The sequence below is a fragment of the Oncorhynchus clarkii genome, chromosome 5 (genome assembly GCF_045791955.1).
Source record: "Oncorhynchus clarkii lewisi isolate Uvic-CL-2024 chromosome 5, UVic_Ocla_1.0, whole genome shotgun sequence".
NCBI lineage: Eukaryota > Metazoa > Chordata > Actinopteri > Salmoniformes > Salmonidae > Oncorhynchus > Oncorhynchus clarkii.
In genome coordinates, this window is record NC_092151.1 from 90,967,718 (window position 1) to 90,993,437 (window position 25,720).

At 41.6% G+C, this 25,720-nt stretch overlaps 1 protein-coding gene across 2 annotated transcripts; it reads left to right on the forward strand.

Annotated features, from left to right (window-relative positions):
• Positions 1 to 13,011: 13,011 nt before the first annotated feature.
• LOC139409558 (torsin-1A-interacting protein 2-like) lies at positions 13,012 to 25,704 on the forward strand. Of its 2 annotated transcripts, XM_071154888.1 has the most exons (5): positions 13,012 to 13,329; positions 18,430 to 18,684; positions 20,541 to 20,795; positions 24,007 to 24,207; positions 24,401 to 25,704. In XM_071154888.1, the coding sequence occupies exons 2-5, from the start codon at positions 18,468 to 18,470 to the stop codon at positions 25,174 to 25,176; spliced, it is 1,449 nt and encodes a 482-aa protein (XP_071010989.1). In that variant the 5' UTR covers positions 13,012 to 13,329; positions 18,430 to 18,467; the 3' UTR covers positions 25,177 to 25,704. The 2 variants fall into 2 exon arrangements, with proteins under 2 accessions (XP_071010989.1, XP_071010990.1); XM_071154889.1 differs by lacking the exon at positions 18,430 to 18,684 and having other exon boundaries at positions 13,233 to 13,329; positions 24,401 to 25,423.
• Positions 25,705 to 25,720: the final 16 nt, after the last annotated feature.

Here is a 25,720-nt window from a genome sequence, read left to right on the forward strand (position 1 = left end):
ACGTTCAACAGATTTCGTTGGAAACACATAGCTGGCGAATCTATGTTCCGGATATAAGCGGTCATTCTGCCACTCCACATCTGTCACATTTCTTACTGCTCCTCTGCAACAAGGGGCAAATTCAAAGCTGGTATTTATCTGAGGAATACGATACAGTGGGTATGTTCATAACACTATAGAAATGCAAATAATGCTGGTAAATTACCACTACAGGGTTTATATGAATAACGTTAGCTTGCTAGCCCAAGGATGTACTCTCACATAACACTTCAAATTCTAATAGGGGGGGGGGGTCTGAGTTTATGCGACAAAATAAGCACTCAGAGTGTAGTACAGAATCATTGTACTATGTCAGGGGTTCCCACAGTTTTCACTCAGAGTGTAGTACAGAATCATTGTACTATGTCAGGGGTTCCCACAGTTTTTCACTCAGGCCCCACTTCCAGAACTCTCTAAGGTATACAATGACTAAACATCACAAGAGGAACTGATGATGCACTACCCGATTTCGGAATTGCACCTTGTGCATTCTACCATTACAACTTGTGGGGGGGGACCCCCTTGCCGACTCCTCGGCCCCACAGTTTGGGAGCCACGGTACTATGTAAACCGGTGTTAAATATATTTTCAATAAGCCAAAAATTGTATTTACAGTTGTTTGAAGCTGTGTACAAAACCAACATTTTATGGGCTACTTTGTGATTTTGGCAATTAAGTCCTTTATCGACTTCTCAAGAGTCAGATGAACTCATGGATACCATTTTTATGTCTCTGCATCCAGTATGAAGGAAACTAGTCAGCAATTGTGCTAACGCTAGTTAGCAATCTCCTTCAGACTCCAAGAAAAATACATTAAAATGGAATCCACGGGTTCAATTGACTCTGGGGGAAGTCGATAAAGGGCTTCATTGACAAAATCCTGGAAGTATCCCTTTAAGAACAGGAAGCATAGCAATAGCTCACATTGAGTGGCTCAGCAGTCTAAGGCACTGCATCTCAGTGCTAGAGGCGTCACTACAGACCCTGGTTTGATCCCGGGCTGTATCACAACCGGCCGTGATCGGGAGTCTCATAGGGCGGCGCACAATTGGCACAGCATCTTCCGGGTTAGGGGAGGGTTTGGCCGGGGTAGGCCATCAATGTAAATAAGAATTTGTTCTTAACTGACTTGCCTCGTTAAATAAAGGTTAAATAAAACATTTAAAAATGTAGTTTAACAGATCTAGAGATTTTTAGACTTGCTTTCAATTTGTGACAGATCTATAACTCACATTTCTATGTGAATTTGGTTGGGTCACCCAAGAAGTTACATATTAAAGATTTAAGCCAGAGTGTAGGCGAGCCTACTGCGTTACTCCTTCGTTCAAGGACCTTGTGTTATATTCAGAGGTAGACTGGCTCTGATAAAATACAGCCAAATACTCCATCTAAATGTGAATCAATTTTCAATTGCGTTCTAGAAACATAAAGCCCTTTACATTAATATCACATCAACATAATTTCACAAATGCTAAATATTCACTTACTGTACACAGTTTTAACCGGCTTAAACTAATTAAACGAATCAAATCTAATCTTTATCACAGTATTTTTCAGTGAAAACACGTTTCAGGCAGCCTTCTTCCATTACACACAGGTGTTCGGAGCTAGATAGCTAATTAGCACAGATGGTTGCCTTTGTCTTCCGTCCGTCTTCTGTAAAAATTGAGATATGGTGTACCCCAAGAAATTGTGACAGATCTAGGTACAACCTTCTTATCCAAGGTATCTATTAGGTAACAGATGTATTAGGACCACTCCCTACCACTCACAGACAGATGGTCTTGTGGAGAGGTACAACCAGACGTTGAAATCCACATTGAGAAAGTTTGTGACAGAAAATGGAAAGGACTGGGACCATTGGCTGCCTTACCTGTTGTTTTCATACAGAGAGGTTCCCCAAGCATCCACTGGATACTCACCTTTCAAACTCCTGTATGGAAGACAGGTCAGAGGAGCCCCGAATGTCCTCATAAACACCTGGGACAAGCCAAAGATCCCAGAGCCAGAATCCATTCCTCAACTACGTACTGCAAATGGAGAGAAAAGACAGCCATGGAAACATGGAGACAAAAAGGTTGGTTTGACAAGAAAGATAAAGAAAGGGTCTTTGAGCCAGGACAACAGGTTATGCTGCTCTTACCTACCTTAGAAATCAATCGGTTAGCCCAATGGCAGTTGCCCTTTAAAGTCCTTTGCAATATGGGTCCGTCCTTCCACCTGTGAAATTTAAATGCCGGGGCGCCGAAAGACAAAAACAGACCTTCAATGTCAATCCACTGAAAGAATGGAGGTAAAGAGATGTTCCTGTCAGTCAGCAACTGTTTGTCAGGGCAGTGAAGGAAGACAAAGACGAAATTGAACAGGTCTTCCCTTCAAAGTCTAATCGAACAGTTGAAGATCTGGACTTATCTAATTTGTCTCCATAGCAGAAGGAGTTGGAGGCCATCTCCAACTGGGGCTGCAGGTAGCCCAGTGGTTAGAGCGTTGGACTAGTAACCTGAAGGTTGCAAGATCAAAATCTCCTGAGCTGACAAGGTAAAAATCTGTCGTTCTGCCCCTGAACAAGGCAGTTAACCCACTGTTCCCAGGCTGTCGTTGAAAGTAAGAATTTGTTCTTAAATAACTTGCCTAGTTAAATAAAGGTCAAAGGAAAGAGAGAACTGTACTGAACTGTTTTCAGACAAGACAGCTTACACTGGTGGAGCACAAGATCCCACTCAAACACTCCACTCCAGTTCACCAGATTTGATTTGATTTGGATTTGAAACACTCCAGTTCACCAGATTTGATTTGATTTGGATTTGAAACACTCCACTCCAGTTCACCCGATTTGATTTGATTTGGATTTGAAACACTCCACTCCAGTTCACCAGATTTGATTTGATTTGGATTTGAAACACTCCACTCCAGTTCACCAGATTTTATTTGATTTAGATTTGAAACACTCCACTCCAGTTCACCAGATTTGATTTGATTTGGATTTGAAACACTCCACTCCAGTTCACCAGAGAATGTACAATATTCCAGAGCGGCTGGTCCCGGTACTCAAGAAAGAGCTTGGTGTGATGAAGTCTCTAGGGGTCGTTGAAAGGTCAAACATTGAGGGGAGTAGCCCTGTTGTTCTTGACCCCAAGAATTCAGTGCGCTCGTATTTAGAATGTTGTGTGGGAACCGCCAAGTTCAAAGGGAAGGCCTAGTGCTGTATCTATTGAATATCATGTTAATGAATAATGTATTGAGCGCTATTATTATGCCATTGATGTTGTGGGAAACTGTTTACCAATAGTTATCAGGTTTGAAAGCATTTATCTGAACTTCCAGTTGTGTAGCATACCCTCATTTTAATTGCAGTACTGGTTCAGTGCAAGCTGGGTAGGGCTCCATGTATGTATAGTATATAGCTGGGTAGGGCTCCATGTATGTATAGTATATAGCTGGGTAGGGCTCCATGTATGTATAGTATATAGCTGGGTAGGGCTCCATGTATGTATAGTATATAGCTAGGTATTTGACCTCAGACGGTTGGTTGGTTGGTTAACTGCTTGTTCTGAGGCTGTGGAGACTTTTGTACGTTTCTTTGTTCAAATTAATTATGCTTTCTTTTGTCATTCTCATATCCTGGCACCCTTAAGGGGAATTTCACCCTGGGGGGAATATGGGCCTGTTTTCATCATGTCCGAGGCATTTCTAGGACAGTGAGATGTGTTTCACACATAATGGCCCAGGAGGAAGGCAGGTCTGGGCTTCGCTCGCTGAATTATACACCCTATGACGGCTTCCGGTGTATTGATAAGGATTTTCCTGCGTGTAGATATGGTTTTCCTTTGTTCGATAGAGCCTTTGGATGTCTTTCATCAATGTTTCTATCAGCGGATTGATTGCTAAATATACAAGCAGACACATTGTGTTCAGTCTCTGAAAGACTACAACTTGAGGTGGGCGGTGCTTTGTGCTCTGGCCCCGTCCCTCTCCCAAGTCAGGCTTTCTTTTAAAAAAGGAGGCGAACACTAACAACACAATCCTTTGGGCAAAACTGAAAGAACTGACCGGACGCAATGGCTTCAAGTGACGCCTCTCATCAACACAAATTTGGCGATGGAGCACTTTTTTTATGTTCTATTAGCTACTCGGTGACTTTCCAACGGAATATAGCAAAGAGAATTTGAAACAAAGAGTTGGATTTAGCTAATGTTAGAAGCTCAGCTAAAGTCAATGCTGTAGAGGGCAGATGACAAATATGGTGCCTAGCTAAGTAAGTTATTTTTCCTGCAAGCCACCTACCTGCCTAGCTATCTAGCTAACTTTAGTTTATCTACTGAAACCCATATTGTGTATTGCTAACATACTACTGTGTTACAGTGGGGAGAAATCAAAATATTTTTCTGTTTGCTAACTTAGCTATGTAGCTAGCTAAGTTAGCTAAACAACTACCGGTATCCGTATCTATGACTAAAAATCTTTAGTATCTCGATTGTAAAACCTCTTCTCTTTTTAGTCGTAGATATGGCTATTAAACAGCGAGCTACAATGTTACAACCAGCCACCAAATGCTAGGTTTCCCAGCAAACTAGATGGCTAGCTAGTTAGCCTGGCGCCTGCTAACTTGTTATGCGCCACTCCTCACATTTGTCACTTGTTAGCAAACGTGTAAGATCAGCAACTGTAAATTATTTTTCACGAGCTAGCTATGTAACATAACTAACGAGGGTTGACGTTGGTTATGATTATGATCGTGGATGCATTTCAGTCTCACAAAATTATAGGCATGACGCAAGATGGGATTCCAAACAGATGTAAATAACATGTATATTAAGCTAGCTAGCTAGCTACGTTTACTAGCAACCAGTGATAAGAAACAATTAATACAACAATTTAGTGTTGTAAATCTCTGAAGCTGGTTTTATGACACAAATATTTGCCTAAGCATGCTTAACATACATGGCTGTAGGTAGATGCTGTCTGCCTACCTGCATAGGTACATTTGTACTGTCTGGTCACTGTGCAAAGCTTGAGGGTTATGCCACATTTCTTTCTATTATGCTAAATATTGTTGTAAATGTAATCTCTGTGCCTGTGCACATGTATGCATGTTCATCTAGTCTACTATAATGTTGATGTTATGCTGGCACAGTTCAACTGTCGTTCACAAAGTACAATAGAGTATAATTTATTATCTTATTTTTGTCTAACAGACAACAGTGTGGCGCATGGCTTCATCCTTGATTTCTAGTTGAGTCTAGATACAGAAACAGAATTCCTTTGCCTGCGTGGGTCATTGTAGCGGAATTGTATCCCGTGAACTGTATCTTTCTCTCTCTCTCTCTCTCTCTCTCTGTATCTCTCTCTCTCTCTCTCTCTTTCTATCTCTCTCTCTCTGTATCTCCCTCTTTCTCTCAGGATTAGACATTATACTAGATTTCAAGCAGATGACTCGGGAATGGCAGTTAGATCATGATAACACTCCTTCCACAGCTTTACAAGTCAAAGTCCCTGAACTTTACTGATCATACTGTGTTGTCTTACTGTATGTTTCTTTGTGAATGGCAATTTCATCATGACCACCAGTTCTATTAGCTACAGGTTGGTACATCAGATAATGTGATTTAACCAAAGATTTGTGGTATATATTACTGGGAGTTACAGGATATGTACTGCTTGGTGTAGCACATCGAATTTTCGACCAACTTTAGCGATGAGGTCTTCGCCCTCAATTTGGGGAGACCGGACTCTCAAAATGTCAGTGTCCAGTTGCAGGGGTTCAGTTTGAATGTAGAAAATGCTCCGTTCTTAAAATATAGATTTATTTTCTCCGTTAAGGAATCCAACGATGTGTACTCCAGCTGACCAAGAACAGAGCGGAATGTCTTGCTCTTCATTGTAATCAGAGGGCTGATATAAATACTATGCATGCCAGTCTCTCTTGGCTATGAGTTGAGGAGAGACTGACTACATCACTTCTGATGTTTATAAGAAACGTTCATGTGTTGAAAATCCCAAATTATTTGCATAGTCAACATACACACAGCTCTGACACACACACTTACCCCACCAGACATGCACCAGGGGTCTTTTCACAGTCCCCAAATCCAGAAAATTTTCAAGAAAGCGTACAGTATTATATGGAGCCATTGTTGAATAGAACTCTGTTCCATCTCATATTGCTCAAATAAACAGCAAATCTGGTTTCAAAAAACGTCTCTCCCCTATTTGACATAGATAGTTTGTATGTATTGTGTATGTATGTATTGTGTGTATGTATTGATATATAGGCTATGTGTGCCTTTAAAAACAATTTATGGAACATTTCGGGGATCTTTATTTTCAGCTCATGAAACACGAGACAAATACTTTACATGTTGCGTTTATATTTTTGTTCAATATAGATCTGAACCGACTGGGGAAAATCGTTGTGAACGGTCATCCAACTCGGAAACTCAGGCATCTTTCTAGAGCTCCTCTTGTCAAATTGGCTTTACTCAAAACCATGTAGATGTAGGTCTTTCGTTGAGTTTGAAAAGTAAAGCATGCTATATGAATACGTAGCCTAATATTTACTTTAGTGATAAGTAGAATGTATTTTATCCCGTTCCGTTTGCTTCCGTTGAAGAAAAGTTTTTCAACAGAATCAGCGGAATTAATACACAGTTCACTTTTCAAAACAGCACGATCACTTTTCTCGTTGTATTTATAATTCATTCTCACAACTTTCTAAGCGCTCTCCACCTATCACCTTTCCCTTCGCTTGTGGACTTCAGTGCACAACACATCAGCTGTCTGTGACCAGGCAAAAACACACTTTCCAAGCCAAACCCTCATAACGTGACTGCTATAACTGCTACACACAGCCTACATCGTTGTCACATCATAGTCAACATAGCTACTAGAACTAACGCGTTAGTAAACCCGCTACCAATCACACAGCACAGTATACAGTCAGAAAGCAGTTTAGCAGTTACACCAGTGGGCCCCGGTGGCAATAAATGTATGAAATTCAGTGAGGAGGATGTTCCTCCCCTTTCTCCTCTAAGGAGACTACACTGACCCAAACATACACACAATCAGTTGTCTGCTTGTGTTGAACATTGAGAGAATTCTACTGTTGATACTTTGATCCAAAGACAAAACAAAACATTACAATTGACAGGGTTTGACTAATATAACAAACATAATAACAATGGCTGTGATTTTGTTCAACTTTTGGGGAATTTAGTAAAAAATAAATAATAGTTAAAACTTTTGTCTACAAATGATAACCTTTCAGATGTCACAGATTAGCATTTTTCATATTCTAAGTATAAAAATATGGAAATAATATACATTTTTTTTTGTCTGGCCTAATTTTAATTAACAGGAAAAGGAGTAATGCAAACATATCTGTTTGGCTTGTTTCATGTTCAGACAAAACAACTAAAACACTCTTTTGAGATCTGAGGTTAATGAGTAGATTTAATATATGAGTCTATCATGACATTAATTCAACAACCTAATCAACAGGGAAACAGCCTCACTGAGAAGGAAAGCTGGAGATCCCCTCTATCAAGCATATCAAGACTGACGTATGTCCTGCAAGGAAGAGACAGGAGTTTGTCATTCCATATCTGGGGGTGGGGGGGTGGGGGGGGGGTTATATCAGGGTGTGACTATAAGATAGAAAGTCTCCTGGGTAGTTAATCAACACACTACACAGAGGTTAGGAGGAAGTTCTTGACAAAGAACATTCCAGACTAAAGTCATTTCTGGGAAACGCTTGTTGAATAAATAAAACATTTCCATCCCCCGTTTCCAATACGGTCTATGGTGTGGACACTAATATAACCTCTGACCCCTTCTCTCAGTGAAGGACATATATTTTTTTTTGTAATAAATATGTACAGTGGGGAGAACAAGTATTTGATACACTGCCTATTTTGCAGGTTTTCCTACTTACAAAGCATGTAGAGGTCTGTCATTTTTATCATAGGTACACTTCAACTGTGAGAGACGGAATCTAAAACAAAAATCCAGAAAATCACATTGTATGATTTTCAAATAATTAATTTGCATTGTATCTGGAGCATCAGCATTTGTGAGTTAGATTACAGTCTCAAAATGGCCAGAAACAAATAACTTTCTTCTGAAACTTGTCAGTCTATTATTGTTCTGAGAAATGAAGGCTATTCCATGTGAGAAATTGCCAAGATACTGAAGATCTCGAACAACCCTGTGTACTAATCCTTTCACAGAACAGTGCAAACTGGCCCTGATCAGTATAGAAAAAGGAATGAGGCCCCGGTACACAACTGAGCAAGAGGACAAGTACATTAGTGTCTAGTTTGATAAACAGACGCCTCACAAATCCTCAACTGGCAGCTTCATTAAGTAGTACCCGCAAAACACCAGTCTCAACGTCAACAGTGAAGAGGTGACTCCGGGATGCTGGCCTTCTAGGCAGAGTTCCTCTGTCAAGTGTCTGTGTTCTTTTGCCCATCTTAATATTTTATTTTTATAGGCCAGTCTGAGATGTGGCTTTTTCTTTGCAACTCTGCTTTGGCCATCGACAGGTGAGGATGGGATCTTGTTCTCTTCCCTCCTCCTCTTCAGCAGATCTGTGGGTGTCAACTTTACAGTAACTGTTGGCGAAGGTGAGAAAAGGAGTTTAGTGAGTGACAATAACGCAAGCGAAACATTACATCCAAGATGGATACATATATATCTCTATATACTGTATATCTCTCTCTCTATATATATATTTATATATCCTTCTCACAACTGTATATATATTTATATCTCTATATCTGACCGCCAACTTCCACATTTTTGACTGGTTAACCATTAACTTAGCTAGCTACTAGCTAACTCATAACAAATTCAATTGAAACACTAAATTCTTAGCTAGGTATGTAGCTTCAACAAGCTAATTAATGAGTAACGTTAGCGCCGGGTTAAGCTAATTAATGAGTAACGTTAGCGCCGGGTTAAGCTAATTAATGAGTAACAGCGCCGGGTTAAGCTAATTAATGAGTAACGTTAGCGGCGGGTTAAGCTAATTAATGAGTAACGTTAGCGGCAGGTAAAGCTAATTAATGAGTAACGTTAGCGGCGGGTAAAGCTAATTAATGAGTAACGTTAGCGGCGGGTTAAGCTAATTAATGAGTAACGTTAGCGGCAGGTAAAGCTAATTAATGAGTAACGTTAGCGGCGGGTAAAGCTAATTAATGAGTAACGTTAGCGCCGGGTTAAGCTAATTAATGAGTAACGTTAGCGGCAGGTAAAGCTAATTAATGAGCAACGTTAGCGGCGGGTAAAGCTAATTAATGAGTAACGTTAGCGCCGGGTTAAGCTAATTAATGAGTAATGTTAGCGGCGGGTTAAGCTAATTAATGAGTAACATTAGCGCCGGGTTAAGCTAATTAATGAGAAACGTTAGCGCCGGGTTAAGCTAATTAATGAGTAACGTTAGCGCCGGGTTAAGCTAATTAATGAGTAATGTTAGTGCCGGGTTAAGCTAATTAATGAGTAACGTTAGCGCCGGGTTAAGCTAATTAATGAGTAACGTTAGCGGCGGGTTAAGCTAATTAATGAGTAACGTTAGCGCCGGGTTAAGCTAATTAATGAGTAACGTTAGCTCCGGGTTAAGCTAATTAATGAGAAACGTTAGCGCCGGGTTAAGCTAATTCATGAGTAACGTTAGCGCCGGGTTAAGCTAATTAATGAGTAACGTTAGCCGCGGGTTAAGCTAATTAATGAGTAACGTTAGCGCCGGGTTAAGCTAATTAATGAGGACCATGTGAATACTTTTAATGACTGCTAATGAAGAGATAGCATATTTTTTGATTTCATGAGTTTTTACGATATATCAATTTTTGACTTGTGGGTGCAGTTAGCTCAGGGGATGCAAACTTTAATTCGGGCCCTCATTCCAGCAATGGAGAACATCCCCCCTGCGCCACGGCTACATCTATGGGCACAAGCACTGTTCATGACCCAAACTGTTCACACCCCTATTGTTGGTTGGTGGAGAGAATTTTGCAGGTTTAAAGCTTATTTCCTGCAATTTGACACATTTTGTCATGGGCTGCAAAGAAAATGTTGCAGTTTTAAAGCAAATTTTCTTGCAGTTCTATACATGCGTAATGTGTATTCATGTGCTATTTGAGTGAGAGAGAAAAAAATTACAACAATATCTATGGGCTAAAAAACCTAAATAAACATAAGCTGAAATGGGCTAGTTGATCTGGATATTTCAGGCAAGTTATAAATAGCTCTCTAAGGTATGCAATGACTAACATGAAAGAAGAACTGATGACGCAATACCCAATGCATTCTACTATTACAACTTTCATAAGTAAGTTTAAAGCTGGATTGAGCTCAAAAAATATATACAGTACAAGTCAAAAGTTTGGACCCACCTACTCATTCAAGGTTTTTTCTTTATTTTTTACTATTTTCTACATTGTAGAATAATAGTGAAGACAACAAAACTATGAAATAACACATATGGAATCATAAAGTAACCAAAAAAAGTGTTAAACAAAACAAAATATATTTTATATTTGAGATTCTTCAAATAGCCACCCTTTGCCTTGATGACAGCTTTGCACACTCTTGGCATTCTCTCAACCAGCTTCATGAGGTAGTCACCTGGAATGCATTTCAATTAACAGGTGTGCCTTGTTAAAAGTCAATTTGTGGAATTTCTTTCCTTCTTAATGCGTTTCAGCCAATCAGTTGTGTTGTAACAAGGTAGGGGTGGTATACAGAAGATAGCCCTATTTGGTAAAAGACAAAGTCCATATTATGGCAAGAACAGCTCAAATAAGCAAAGAGAAACAACAGTCCATCATTACTTTAAGACATGAAGGTCAGTCAATCCGGAACATTTCAAGAACTTTGAAAGTTATTTCAAGTGCAGTTGCAAAAACCATCAAGCGCTATGATGAAACTGGCTCTCATGAGGACGGCCAAAAGAAAAGAAGACCCAGAGTTACCTCTGCCGCAGAGGATAAATGCATTAGAGTTAACTGCACCTCAGATTGCAGCCCAAATAAATGCTTCACAGAGTTCAAGTAACAGACGCATCTCAACATCAACTGTTCAGAGGAGACTGTGTGAATCTTTCCTTCATGGTTGAATTTCTGCAAAGAAACCACTACTATAGGACACCAATAAAAGAAGAGACTTGCTTGGGCCAAGAAATACGAGCAACGGACATTAGACCGGTAGGAAATCTGTCCTTTGGTCTGATGAGTCCAAATGTGAGATTTTTGGTTCCAACCACCGTGTTTTTGAGACACAGAGTAGGTGAACGGATGATCTCTGCATGTGTGGTTCCCACCGTGAAGCATAGAGGAGGAGGTGTGATGTTGCTTTGCTGCTGACACTGTCTGTGATTTATTTAGAATTCAAGGCACCCTTAACCAGCATGGCTACCACAGAATTCTGCAGCAATATGCCATCCCATCTGGTTTGCGCTTAGTGGGACTATAATTTGTTTTTTAACAGGACAATGACTCATAACACACCTCCAGGCTGTGTAAGGGCTTTTTGACCAATGAGAGTGATGGAGTGCTGCGTCAGATGACCTGGCCTCCACAATCATCCGACCTCAACCCAACTAAGATGGTTTGGGATGAGTTGGACCGCAGAGTGAAGGAAAAGCAGCCAAATGCTCAGCATATGTGGGAACTCCTTCAAGACTGTGGGAAAAGCATTACTCATGAAGCTGGTTGAGAGAATGCCAAGAGTGTGCAAAGCTTTCAAGGCAAAGGGTGGCTGCTTTGAAGAATCTCAAATAACATATTTTGATTTGTTTTACACTTTTTTGGTTACTACATGATTACATATGTGTGATTTCATAGTTTTGATGTCTTCGCTATTAGTCTACAACGTAGAAAATAGTAAAAAATAAAGAAAAACCCTTGAATGAGTAGGTGTGTCCAAACTTTTGACTATTACTGTATATATATAATAATAATAAATATATATATTTTTTTTGGTGGGGGGGGGGTGGACACACGGACAGATGATGAAACTCTGGGTTTCCACAACCAATTCATTTCTGTACAAAACCGTCTCAGGGAAGCTCATTTGCGTGCTCATCGTCCTCACCAGGGTCTTGACCTGACTGCCGATCAGCATCTTAACCGACTTCAGTGGGCAAATGCTCACCTTCCTGGCCTGCTGGACAAGTGTGCTTTTCACTGATGAATCCCAGTTTCAATTGTACTGGGAATATGGCAGACAGTGTGAATGGTGTCGTGTGGGTGAGTGGATTTGCTGATGTCAACATTGTGAACAGACTGCTCCATGGGGAATGGTGGGGTTATGGTATGGGTAAGCATAACCTACGGACAACAAACACAATTGCATTTTATCGATGGCACAGAGATACCGTGACACGATCCTGAGGCCCATTGTCGTGCAATTCATCCACCGACATCCTCATGTTTCAGCATGATAATGCACAGCCCCATGTCGCAAGGATCTGTACACAATTCCTGGAAGCTTAAAATGTCCCAGTTCTTCCATGCCTTGCATACTCGCAGTCACACATTAAACATGTTTGGGATGCTCTGGATCATCGTGTACAACAGTGTGCTACAGTTCCCGCCAATATCCAGCAACTTTGCACATCCATTGAAGAGGAGTGGGACAACATTCCACAGGCAACAATCAACAACCGGATGTGGCGCTGCATGAGGCAAATGTTGGTCACACCAGATACTGACTGGTTTTCTGATATACATCCCTACTTATTTTTTTTTACTATCAATCTGTGACCAACAGATGCATATCTGTATATTCCCAGGCATTTGAAATCTATAGAATAGGCCCTAATGAATTTATTTCAAGTGTCTGATTTACTCATTTGAACTGTAACTCTATAAAATCTTTGAAATTGTTGCATGTTGCGTTTATATTTTTGCTCAGTGTAGATGGAATTAGGTATAGCTGCCTGTTTGACAAAACATTCGTCAATTGTTTTTGTCGACCCGACCTCCTCGCTGGTTGAGTAGGGTTGTTTAGTAAAATCTTAGGATCCATGGTTCCACTATAAATTATACCGTATAGCGCAAATGAAATATTTAGACTAGCTAGCTACATAGTTCTCAGAAGCGTTTTCTAGGAGGGGCCGTTTCGACAGAACACCGGAAATAAGTGACACGTTCCATACATTTCGTTGGAATAAAATAGCTAACGAATCTATGTTCCGGCTATAAGCGGTCATTCTGCGACATTTCCTATTGCTCCTCTGTACCAAGAGGCAAATTTAAAGCGGATATTTATCTGAGGAAGGCGATACAGTGGGTAAGTATACTCATAACACTATAGAAATGCAAACAATTATGTTAAATAACCACAACAGTGTTTATACTAATAGTTAGCAACACTAACTTAATATCACTTCAGGTAAACAGAAATCGTTCCGCCATTTTCTGTTTGCTAAAATTCTAACAGTTTGCCTAATTTAAGTTTATGTGACAGAACAAGCACTAAGTGTACAGAATCATCGCACCATCTAAACCGCTGTGAAATATGTATCCAAAAACATTGTATTTTCAGCTTTTTGAAGCTGGTGTACAAAACCTAAAGTAGAAGAGCAAAACAAAAATTAAAGGGACCCTTCGGGACTTTGGCCATTAAGGCCTTTATCTACTTCCCTAATGTCAGATGAATTTATGGTTACCACTTTTGTGTCTGCATCCAGTATGAAGGAAGCTAGTTAACAACTACCTTCAAACAGCAAACGGAATCCATGGTTCATCTTATGAGGAAGTAGATAAAGGGCTTTATTGTCAAAATCCCGAAGAATCTCTAAGAACGGGGAAGCATAGAACAGATATACCGCTTCCTAAACTTGCGTTCAATGACTGACAGATCTATAACACACTTCTATGTGTATTTTATTGGGTCGTCCAAAAAGTGACATTAAATCTTTAAACCAGAGTATAGGCGTGCCTACTGCGTTACTCCTTGGTCCAAGGACATTTTGTTATTTTCAGAGGTAGATTAGCTCTGGCAAAATACAATGACTCTATCTAAACGTAAATCGATTCTCAATTGTGATACGGTTCTAGAAACATGAAGCCCTTTACTTTCATATCACATCAAAATAATTTCACAAATGCTAAATATACACTTACTGTACACTGTTTTAACAGGCTTAAACGAATTAAACAAATCAAGTCTAATCTTTAACACAGTTGCAGCTGACAGTTTTTATTACATATTTCTGGCATCTTTTCATTACACACAGGAGCATTCTAGATAACTAATTAGCACAGGAGCATTCTAGAGAGCTAATTAGCACAGGAGCATTCTAGAGAGCTAATTAGCACAGGAGCATTCTAGAGAGCTAATTAGCACAGGAGCATTCTAGAGAGCTAATTAGCACAGGAGCATTCTAGAGAGCTAATTAGCACAGGAGCATTCTAGAGAGCTAATTAGCACAGGAGCATTCTAGAGAGCTAATTAGCACAGGAGCATTCTAGAGAGCTAATTAGCACAGGAGCATTCTAGAGAGCTAATTAGCACAGGTGGTTGCCTCTGTCTTCTGCCTGTCTTCTGTATACACACTGTAACATGGAGATATGGTGTCGTAATTTAACCTTGGTTAAATGCTGATATGAAAGATGTGTGTGTGTGTGTCTCTCTCTCTCTCTCTTTCTCTCTTTCTCTCTCTCTCACACAAACATATATGTTTCCAAAACTGTACCTCAAGCAATGTGTGTTAACATTCAGACCGAGCGTTGGGGCTGTTAACAGAACTCGGGAAGAAGATGCCTTCATCATAGGCACTATGAATGGGGTGAACTTTATCTAGGGAAAGGCTGTATGGACACGCCTGGTGCCAATTACCTAACTTAACAAGCCTGAGGAGGCTGACAAGATTTGGCGTGGGCACTCAGATCCTCAAAGTTCTACAGCTGCACCATTGAGAGCATCTTGACTGGCTGCATCACCGTTTGGTATAGCAACTGCTCTGCATCCAACCGCAAGGCACTTCCTGCCATCCAGGACCTCTATACCAGGCGGTGTCACAGGAAGGCCTTACAAATGGTCAGACTCCAGCCAGCCAAGTCATAGACTGTTCTCTCTGCTACCACCTGGCAAGTGGTACCCCTACCTTTTTTTTGTAAGGTATCTGTGACCATCTGTTGCGAATCTGTATTCCCCGTCATTTGAACTCCACAGATTAGGGCCTAATGATTTCCACAACCGATTTATTTCAAATGGACTGATTTCCTCATGAATTGTAACTCAGTCAAATCTTAGAAATTGATGCATGTTGCGTTTTTTTATATTTTTGTTCAGTTCTAAATTGACCCGTTTCTTATCGATCATGATTTCCAAAATCAATTGTATTGGTCACATACACATTCAGCAGATGTTATTGGTCACATACACATTCAGCAGATGTTATTGGTCACATACACATTTAGCAGATGTTATTGGTCACATACACATTCAGCAGATGTTATTGGTCACATACACATTTAGCAGATGTTATTGGTCACATACACATTCAGCAGATGTTATTGGTCACATACACATTTAGCAGATGTTATTGGTCACATACACATTTAGCAGATGTTATTGGTCACATACACATTTAGCAGATGTTATTGGTCACATACACATTGGTCACATACACATTTAGCAGATGTTATTGGTCACATACACATTTAGCAGATGTTATTGGTCGCATACACATTTAGCAGATGTTATTGGTCACATACACATTGAGCAGATGTTATTGGTCGCATACACATTTAGCAGATGTTATTGGTCACATACACATTGAGCAGATGTTATTGGTCACATACACATTTAGCAGATGTTATTGGTCACATACACATTTAGCAGATGTTATTGGTCGCATACACATTTAGCAGATGTTATTGGTCACATACACATTTAGCAGATGTTATTGGTCGCATACACATTTAGCAGATGTTATTGGTCGCATACACATTCAGCAGATGTTATTGGTCGCATACACATTTAGCAGATGTTATTGGTCACATACACATTTAGCAGATGTTATTGGTCGCATACACATTTAGCAGATGTTATTGGTCGCATACACATTCAGCAGATGTTATTGGTCGCATACACATTCAGCAGATGTTATTGGTCGCATACACATTTAGCAGATGTTATTGGTCACATACACATTCAGCAGATGTTATTGGTCACATACACATTCAGCAGATGTTATTGGTCGCATACACATTTAGCAGATGTTATTGGTCGCATACACATTGAGCAGATGTTATTGGTCACATACACATTTAGCAGATGTTATTGGTCGCATACACATTCAGCAGATGTTATTGGTCGCATACACATTTAGCAGATGTTATTGGTCACATACACATTTAGCAGATGTTATTGGTCGCATACACATTTAGCAGATGTTATTGGTCGCATACACATTCAGCAGATGTTATTGGTCGCATACACATTTAGCAGATGTTATTGGTCGCATACACATTTAGCAGATGTTATTGGTCGCATACACATTTAGCAGATGTTATTGGTCGCATACACATTCAGCAGATGTTATTGGTCGCATACACATTCAGCAGATGTTATTGGTCGCATACACATTTAGCAGATGTTATTGGTCACATACACATTCAGCAGATGTTATTGGTCACATACACATTCAGCAGATGTTATTGGTCGCATACACATTTAGCAGATGTTATTGGTCGCATACACATTCAGCAGATGTTATTGGTCGCATACACATTTAGCAGATGTTATTGGTCGCATACACATTCAGCAGATGTTATTGGTCGCATACACATTTAGCAGATGTTATTGGTCGCATACACATTTAGCAGATGTTATTGGTCGCATACACATTCAGCAGATGTTATTGGTCGCATACACATTTAGCAGATGTTATTGGTCACATACACATTTAGCAGATGTTATTGGTCACATACACATTCAGCAGATGTTATTGGTCGCATACACATTTAGCAGATGTTATTGGTCGCATACACATTCAGCAGATGTTATTGGTCGCACACACATTTAGCAGATGTTATTGGTCGCACACACATTTAGCAGATGTTATTGGTCGCATACACATTTAGCAGATGTTATTGGTCGCATACACATTTAGCAGATGTTATTGGTCGCATACACATTTAGCAGATGTTATTGGTCGCACACACATTTAGCAGATGTTATTGGTCGCATACACACGGTTAGCAGATGTTATTGTGGGTGTAGCAAAATGCTTGTGTTTCTAGCTCCAAAAGTCAACTAATATCTAACAATTCACAACAAACACATGAATCTAAAAAGTCAAAGAATGTAATTAAGAACGAGCAATGTCGGTGTGTGTGTGTGTGTGTGTGTGGGGGATGATTTATAGACAGTATGTGGATTGAATATGTAGTAAATCTGGAAAAACACAGAATAGTATATGGACAGCAAAAGTTAAGTAGAATGAGCTAGAATACAGTATGTACATATGAAGTGGCTAAAACAATATGTCAACATTATTAAAGTTGACCAGTGTTCCATGTCTGTAAATAAGACGGCAGCGTTTTAAGGTGCAGGATTGAGTAACCGGTTGATAGCCGGCTAATGACAGGGACTAAAGTTCAGGGCAAGGTACTGGGCGGACTATTTAACAGTCTGATGGCCTTGAGATAGAAGCTGTTTTTCAGTCTCTCTGTCCCAGTATTGATGCACCTGTACTTACCTTGCCTTCTGTATGGTGGTGGGATGAACAGGCTGTGGCTCGGGTAGCAGGGGTCCTTGATCTTCTTGGCCTTCCTGTGACACCGGGCGCTGTAGTTGTTCTGGAGGGCAGGCATTGTGCCCCTGGTGACTCATTGGGCAGGCCGCACCAATGTGTCGTGCTGTATCACTGCCTGGTACGACAACTGCACCGTTCACAACCGCAGGGCTCTCCAGAGGGTGGTGCGGCCTGCCCAACGAGTCACCAGGGGCACATCAAATCCCTTTTTATATGTCATGTTTTGTACACTGCATGTTGCCCTAATAGTTGTGCGAGGTTGGTAGAATCTTATTCAAAATGATTTACTTCTGTAATGGCTGCCAACGATGCCTCCGCCAAGTATAAACTCTGGGGTATAAAGACAGACACAATCAAGACAGCTCCATCTAAAATCTATCATTTCTTTACCTTTGAAAATGTGGAGTAGGTTGTGTAGATCGGTAGGAAAAACATCTAATTTCATATATTTTTGTTATTTAAATTGATGGCAGTAAAATGGGAAAGGGGGGTACCTAGTCAGTTGTACAACTGAAGTGTATCTTCCACATTTAACCCAACCCCTCTGAATCAGAGAGGTGCAAGAGGTGTGTATACTTTCACCAGGCACTGCTTATTGTGTTCATCCTCTGTGTTTCCCGTAGCTCTAGTAAAAAAGGAGACGGGGCCTTCTGCTGCAGTGATGGAACAGCCAGGTCGTGATCCAGAGGTGAACAACACCACTGCCCAAGTGGAGAGCAGTGAGAGCCGCTCTACAGAGAAAGATGCTCAGGCAGAGCAGAGAACCGCAGATATAGATACTCCTGCAGAGCAGAGCAACCAGAACCAGGATTCCTCTTTACCCCCAAATACATCAAGTGGTCAGGGGAGCCAGAACTTGGAGGATCTTGATACCGAAGGTGAGAAAAGTGGAATGTTTCTCCCCCAAACAATGGTACCATCTAATTCCCTGATTCTGTCTTATTGCAGCTCTTGACATTAACACTTGTCCTCTTTCCAGGCCAAGTTAAAAAAAATGTTGGACCCAAAAAATATAGATTTCAGTTTTCCAAATGCATATGTATAATAATATAATTGACACTTCACAATCTCAAGGGATTTCTACGATCAGCGAGGCCAACATTGGAATCATATTTAAATACATGTTTAATGTAGCCTACATTTAAAATAATATCCTACATGACAAAGTGTATGTGATATGCATATTGGCTACGGCCTCATGTCCAAACCAGTGATGCACAAAACATTAAGAACATCTTCCTAGTATTGATACACTGATTGAAGTGGATTTAACAAGTGACATCAATAAGGGATCAAAGCCTTCACCTGGTCAGTCTGTCATGAAAAGAGCAGGTGTTCCTAATGATTCACCTGGTCAGTCTGTCATGAAAAGAGCAGGTGTTCTTAATGATTCACCTAGTCAGTCTGTCATGAAAAGAGCAGGTGTTCTTAATGATTCACCTGGTCAGTCTGTCATGAAAAGAGCAGGTGTTCCTAATGATTCACCTGGTCAGTCTGTCATGGACAGAGCAGGTGTTCCTAATGATTCACCTGGTCAGTCTGTCATGAAAAGAGCAGGTGTTCTTAATGATTCACCTGGTCAGTCTGTCATGAAAAGAGCAGGTGTTCTTAATGATTCACCTGGTCAGTCTGTCATGAAAAGAGCAGGTGTTCTTAATGATTCACCTGGTCAGTCTGTCATGAAAAGAGCAGGTGTTCTTAATGATTCACCTGGTCAGTCTGTCATGAAAAGAGCAGGTGTTCTTAATGATTCACCTGGTCAGTCTGTCATGAAAAGAGCAGGTGTTCTTAATGTTTTTTGTTACACTGTGTATATCCATAGTTTTTGTCCAATTTGCTCCAGCTCAGTTCATTTGGTTAGGAATCATTGATGGACAGCAATATTGAAACTCTCTGATTTTCAAGCAATTTTAAGTCAGGACTGAGACCGGAACACTCAAAACCTACTGGAAAGCCACTCTGGTGTGTCCTTGGCAATATATTTAGTTTAATTCTAAACCTGGGATAGTTTCAGTTTTCAGAAGACTGAGGTGGGTTTTTCTCTTAACGTTTTACCTGAGCTTTGTTCCTTTCATATTTCTTCTGATCCTGACAAACACCCCAGTCCCTGCTGGTGACAAGCATACCCATAACTGCTGCCAACACAATACTTGAACATGCAGAGGGTTTTACTCGTGTTGTATTGGATTTGACAGTGTTGTCTTGCAGTATTACTTTACGTCTTTGTTGCAAACAGAATGGATGATTTGGAGTGGATTTTGTTTCACTTTGTGAATGTGGAGTAGATCTGTAGGGTAAAACAATCAAATGTAGTCCCTTTTTAGATGTAATGTTTTGTACACTGCATGTTGCCCTAATAGTTGTGTGAGGTTGGTAGAATCTTATTCAAAATGATTTACTTCTGTAATGGCTGCCAACGATGCTTCCACCAAGTATAAACTCTGGGGTATAAAGACAGACACAATCAAGACATCTCCATCTAAAATCTGTCATTTCTTTACCTTTGAAAATGTGGAGTAGGTTGTGTAGATCGGTAGGAAAAACATCTAATTTCATATATTTTTGTTATTTAAATTGATGGCAGTAAAATGGGAAAGGGGGGTACCTAGTCAGTTGTACAACTGAAGTGTATCTTCCACATTTAACCCAACCCCTCTGAATCAGAGAGGTGCAAGAGGTGTGTATACTTTCACCAGGCACTGCTTATTGTGTCCGTCCTCTGTGTTTCCTGTAGCTCTAGTAAAAAAGGAGACGGGGCCTTCTGCTGCAGTGATGGAACAGCCAGGCCGTGATCCAGAGGTGAACAACACCACTGCCCAAGTGGAGCGCCGTGAGAGCCGCTCTACAGAGAAAGATGCTCAGGTAGAGCAGAGTACCGCAGATATAGATACTCCTGCAGAGCAGAGCAACCAGAACCAGGATTCCTCTTTACCCCCAAATACATCAAGTGGTCAGGGGAGCCAGAACTTGGAGGATCTTGATACCGAAGGTGAGAAAAGTGGAATGTTTCTCCCCCAAACAATGGTACCATCTAATTCCCTGATTCTGTCTTATTGCAGCTCTTGACATTAACACTTGTCCTCTTTCCAGGCCAAGTTAAAAAAAATGTTGGACCCAAAAAATATAGATTTCAGTTTTCCAAATGCATATGTATAATAATATAATTGACACTTCACAATCTCAAGGGATTTCTACGATCAGCGAGGCCAACATTGGAATCATATTTAAATACATGTTTAATGTAGCCTACATTTAAAATAATATCCTACATGACAAAGTGTATGTGATATGCATATTGGCTACGGCCTCATGTCCAAACCAGTGATGCACAAAACATTAAGAACATCTTCCTAGTATTGATACACTGATTGAAGTGGATTTAACAAGTGACATCAATAAGGGATCAAAGCCTTCACCTGGTCAGTCTGTCATGAAAAGAGCAGGTGTTCCTAATGATTCACCTGGTCAGTCTGTCATGAAAAGAGCAGGTGTTCTTAATGATTCACCTAGTCAGTCTGTCATGAAAAGAGCAGGTGTTCTTAATGATTCACCTGGTCAGTCTGTCATGAAAAGAGCAGGTGTTCCTAATGATTCACCTGGTCAGTCTGTCATGGACAGAGCAGGTGTTCCTAATGATTCACCTGGTCAGTCTGTCATGAAAAGAGCAGGTGTTCTTAATGATTCACCTGGTCAGTCTGTCATGGACAGAGCAGGTGTTCCTAATGATTCACCTGGTCAGTCTGTCATGAAAAGAGCAGGTGTTCCTAATGATTCACCTGGTCAGTCTGTCATGAAAAAAGCAGGTGTTCTTAATGTTTTTTTTACACTGTGTATATCTATAGTTTTTGTCAAATTTGCTCCAGCTCAGTTCATTTGGTTAGGAATCATTATTGCTGTCCTTGGTTAGGAATCATTGTTGCTGTCCTTGGTTAGGAATCATTGTTGCTGTCCTTGGTTAGGAATCATTGTTGCTGTCCTTGGTTAGGAATCATTGTTGCTGTCCTTGGTTAGGAATCATTATTGCTGTCCTTGGTTAGGAATCAATGTTGCTGTCCTTGGTTAGGAATCAATGTTGCTGTCCTTGGTTAGGAATCAATGTTGCTGTCCTTGGTTAGGAATCAATGTTGCTGTCCTTGGTTAGGACAGCAATATTAAAACTCAGATTTTCAAGCAATTTTAAGTCAGGACTGAGACCGGAACACTCAACCTACTGGAAAGCCATTCTGGTGTGTCCTTAGCAATATACACTGCTCAAAAAAATAAAGGGAACACTTAAACAACACAATGTAACTCCAAGTCAATCACACTTCTGTGAAATCAAACTGTCCACTTAGGAAGCAACACTGATTGACAATAAATTTCACATGCTGTTGTGCAAATGGAATAGACAACAGGTGGAAATTATAGGCAATTAGCAAGACACCCCCAATAAAGGAGTGGTTCTGCAGGTGGGGACCACAGACCACTTCTCAGTTCCTATGCTTCCTGGCTGATGTTTTGGTCACTTTTGAATGCTGGCGGTGCTTTCACTCTAGTGGTAGCATGAGACGGAGTCTACAACCCACACAAGTGGCTCAGATAGTGCAGCTCATCCAGGATGGCACATCAATGCGAGCTGTGGCAAGAAGGTTAGCTGTGTCTGTCAGCGTAGTGTCCAGAGCATGGAGGCGCTACCAGGAGACAGGCCAGTACATCAGGAGACGTGGAGGAGGCCGTAGGAGGGCAACAACCCAGCAGCAGGACCGCTACCTCCGCCTTTGTGCAAGGAGTAGCAGGAGGAGCACTGCCAGAGCCCTGCAAAATGACCTCCAGCAGGCCACAAATGTGCATGTGTCTGCTCAAACTGTTTCTGACCATTTGAGCAGACTCCATGAGGGCCCGACATCCACAGGTGGGGGTTGTGCTTACAGCCCTACACCGTGCAGGACGTTTTTCATTTGCCAGAGAACACCAAGATTGGCAAATTCGCCACTGGCGCCCTGTGCTCTTCACAGATGAAAGCAGGTTCACACTGAGCACATGTGACAGACGTGACAGTCTGGAGACGCCGTGGAGAACGTTCTGCTGCCTGCAACATCCTCCAGCATGACCGGTTTGGCGGAGGGTCAGTTATGGTGTGGGGTGGCATTTCTTTGGGGGGCCGCACAGCCCTCCATGTGCTCGCCAGAGGTAGCCTGACTGCCATTAGGTACCGAGATGAGATCCTCAGACCCCTTGTGAGACCATATGCTGGTGCGGTTGGCCCTGGGTTCCTCCTAATGCAAGACAATGCTAGACCTCATGTGGCTGGAGTGTGTCAGCAGTTCCTGCAAGAGGAAGGCATTGCTGCTATGGACTGGCCCGCCCGTTCCCCAGACCTGAATCCAATTGAGCACATCTGGGACATCATGTCTCGCTCCATCCACCAACGCCACGTTGCACCACAGACTGTCCTGGAGTTGGCGGATGCTTTAGTCCAGGTCTGGGAGGAGATCCCTCAGGAGACCATCCGCCACCTCATCAGGAGCATGCCCAGGCGTTGTAGGGAGGTCATACAGGCACGTGGAGGCCACACACACTACTGAGCCTCATTTTGACTTGTTTTAAGGACATGACATCAAAGTTGGATCAGCCTGTAGTGTGGTTCTCCACTTTAATTTTGAGTGTGACTCCAAATCCAGACCTCCATGGGTTGATAAATTAGATTTCCATTGATCATTTTTGTGTGATTTTGTTGTCAGCACATTCAACTATGTAAAGAGAAAATTATTTAATAAGAATATTTTGTTCATTCAGATCTAGGATGTGTTTTTTTAGTGTTCCCTTTATTTTTTTGAGCAGTGTATTTAGTTTAATTCTAAACCTGGGATAGTTTTAGTTTTCAGAAGACTGAGGTGGGTTTTTCTCTTAACGTTTTACCTGGGCTTTGTTCCTTTCATATTTCTTCTGATCCTGACAAACTCCCCAGTCCCTGCTGGTGACAAGCATACCCATAACATGATGCTGCCATCACAATACTTGCAGAGGGTTTTACTCTGTTGTATTGGATTTGACCCAATCTAGTTTGTAATTTAGGCCAAAAAGTAAATGTCACCTGAATGTATTCAACTGAAGTGTATCTTCCACATTTAACCCAACCCCTCTGAATCAGAGAGGTGCAAGAGGTGTGTATACTTTCACCAGGCACTGCTTATTGTGTTCATCCTCTGTGTTTCCCGTAGCTCTAGTAAAAAAGGAGACGGGGCCTTCTGCTGCAGTGATGGAACAGCCAGGTCGTGATCCAGAGGAGAACAACACCACTGCCCAAGTGGAGAGCAGTGAGAGAGGCTCTGAAGAGGAAGATAAGGATGGAGCTGTAGAGCCCCAGATTCCACACCTCTTCACAGACCAGAGGGCTACTAAAGAACGTGAATACCCATCTCGTAAGACAGCCACTTCCTTTCTGTTTTCATTGGTTAGTAGACACTAGGTAGTCTCTGACTGATTTGATGTGGCACTTGCAATTCAAGGAAATAGGTTGTAGTGTTTTTAAAATGTTTATTCTCCCTCATGACTAATTCTAAACCATGGAAATCAGAACCACAAATAACAAGCCTGTTTCTGCTTTTTCTACAGGTTATCCAGCAATGTCGACGCTCATTGTACTTGTAGTGTTGCTGCTGGCTGTGGCTGTGAGCTTCATCACTGAGACTCGCCCTGAGAACACAGTGTTCAACCGAACAGAGACCTTCCACAGAGCGTTGAAGAAGGTGGAGGTGGCTTTCCCTGGGCAGCGCTCTGAGCTGTGGAGGAGGAGCAAGATCCACCTGGAGAGGCACCTCCAGACGGCCCGGCCCACGGAGCCAGTCAGCCTGATACTGACAGCAGGCCGCAGGGGGGAGAAGACGCTGCACTGCCTTGCCCTGCATCTGGCCTCCGCCTTCTCCTCTGCCTTCAACACCTCGTCCATCCTCCACATCGACGGGGCCAGCAAGGCTGGCCAGGACAGTGACCAGGTCAAGCTGGACATCGACACCCAGCTGGGGGAAGCCTTCGAGGGAAACCGGTCCGTAGCCGTCATCCACCGCTTCGAGGAGCTGCCCCCGGGTTCCACGATCATATTCTACCGCTACTGTGACCACGAGAACGCAGCCTACAAAGAGGCCTTGCTCATCTTCACCGTGCTGCTGGGGGGTGAGGAGGAGCTGCCGGCCAGCCTGGGACTGAGTGTTGTGGAGGAGATGGTGGATGACCACCTGCAGGACAAGTTCCTCTCCTCTGACCAGCCGGCTGCCTTTGACTTGATGGACCTGGACAAGTTCAGTGGTCTGTGGAGCCGCATCTCCCACCTGGTTCTGCCAGTGGCAGCAGAGGAGAGGATAGAGCAGAGGGGCTGTGTCACAGTTCCATAGGGAGTTGAGCAGGAAGACTGGCACCCAAACAAACCTTCTAATACTCCAATCAATCAACTATATGAAACTTCTATCATCATCGTCAGTTGTGATGTTTTAATGGTCACAGCGCACAGGGACGTGAATAGAACAGCAATGGTTGACCACTTGCCACTTTATAAGTTTATAAGTCTACTACAAAAGGCAGAGACAAGAAGGAGACAAGAAAACACACCCATAGAGACATTGCAGTAATGTAGTAATTAGTGATCAGGGAGACACTGCAGGGTGTATATTGTATGTACAGCATGTATGATATTGGGTTAATAATGAAGGATGTGATTATTATGAGTCTGTTTACGCTCATATTTTAATGATCCTATATATGTCTATCGAAGAGGTGTGTGTGTGTGTGTGTGTGTGTGTGTGTGTGTGTTTTGATGTAACCAGGGGTTTACTTTGTCAAGATTACCCAGATTGCCTCACCTGTCAAGGACTTTGGCGAGAACAATGTGCCTTAAATGGAAATAATAAAATATGGGGAATGTGTGTATTGTGTTCTTCG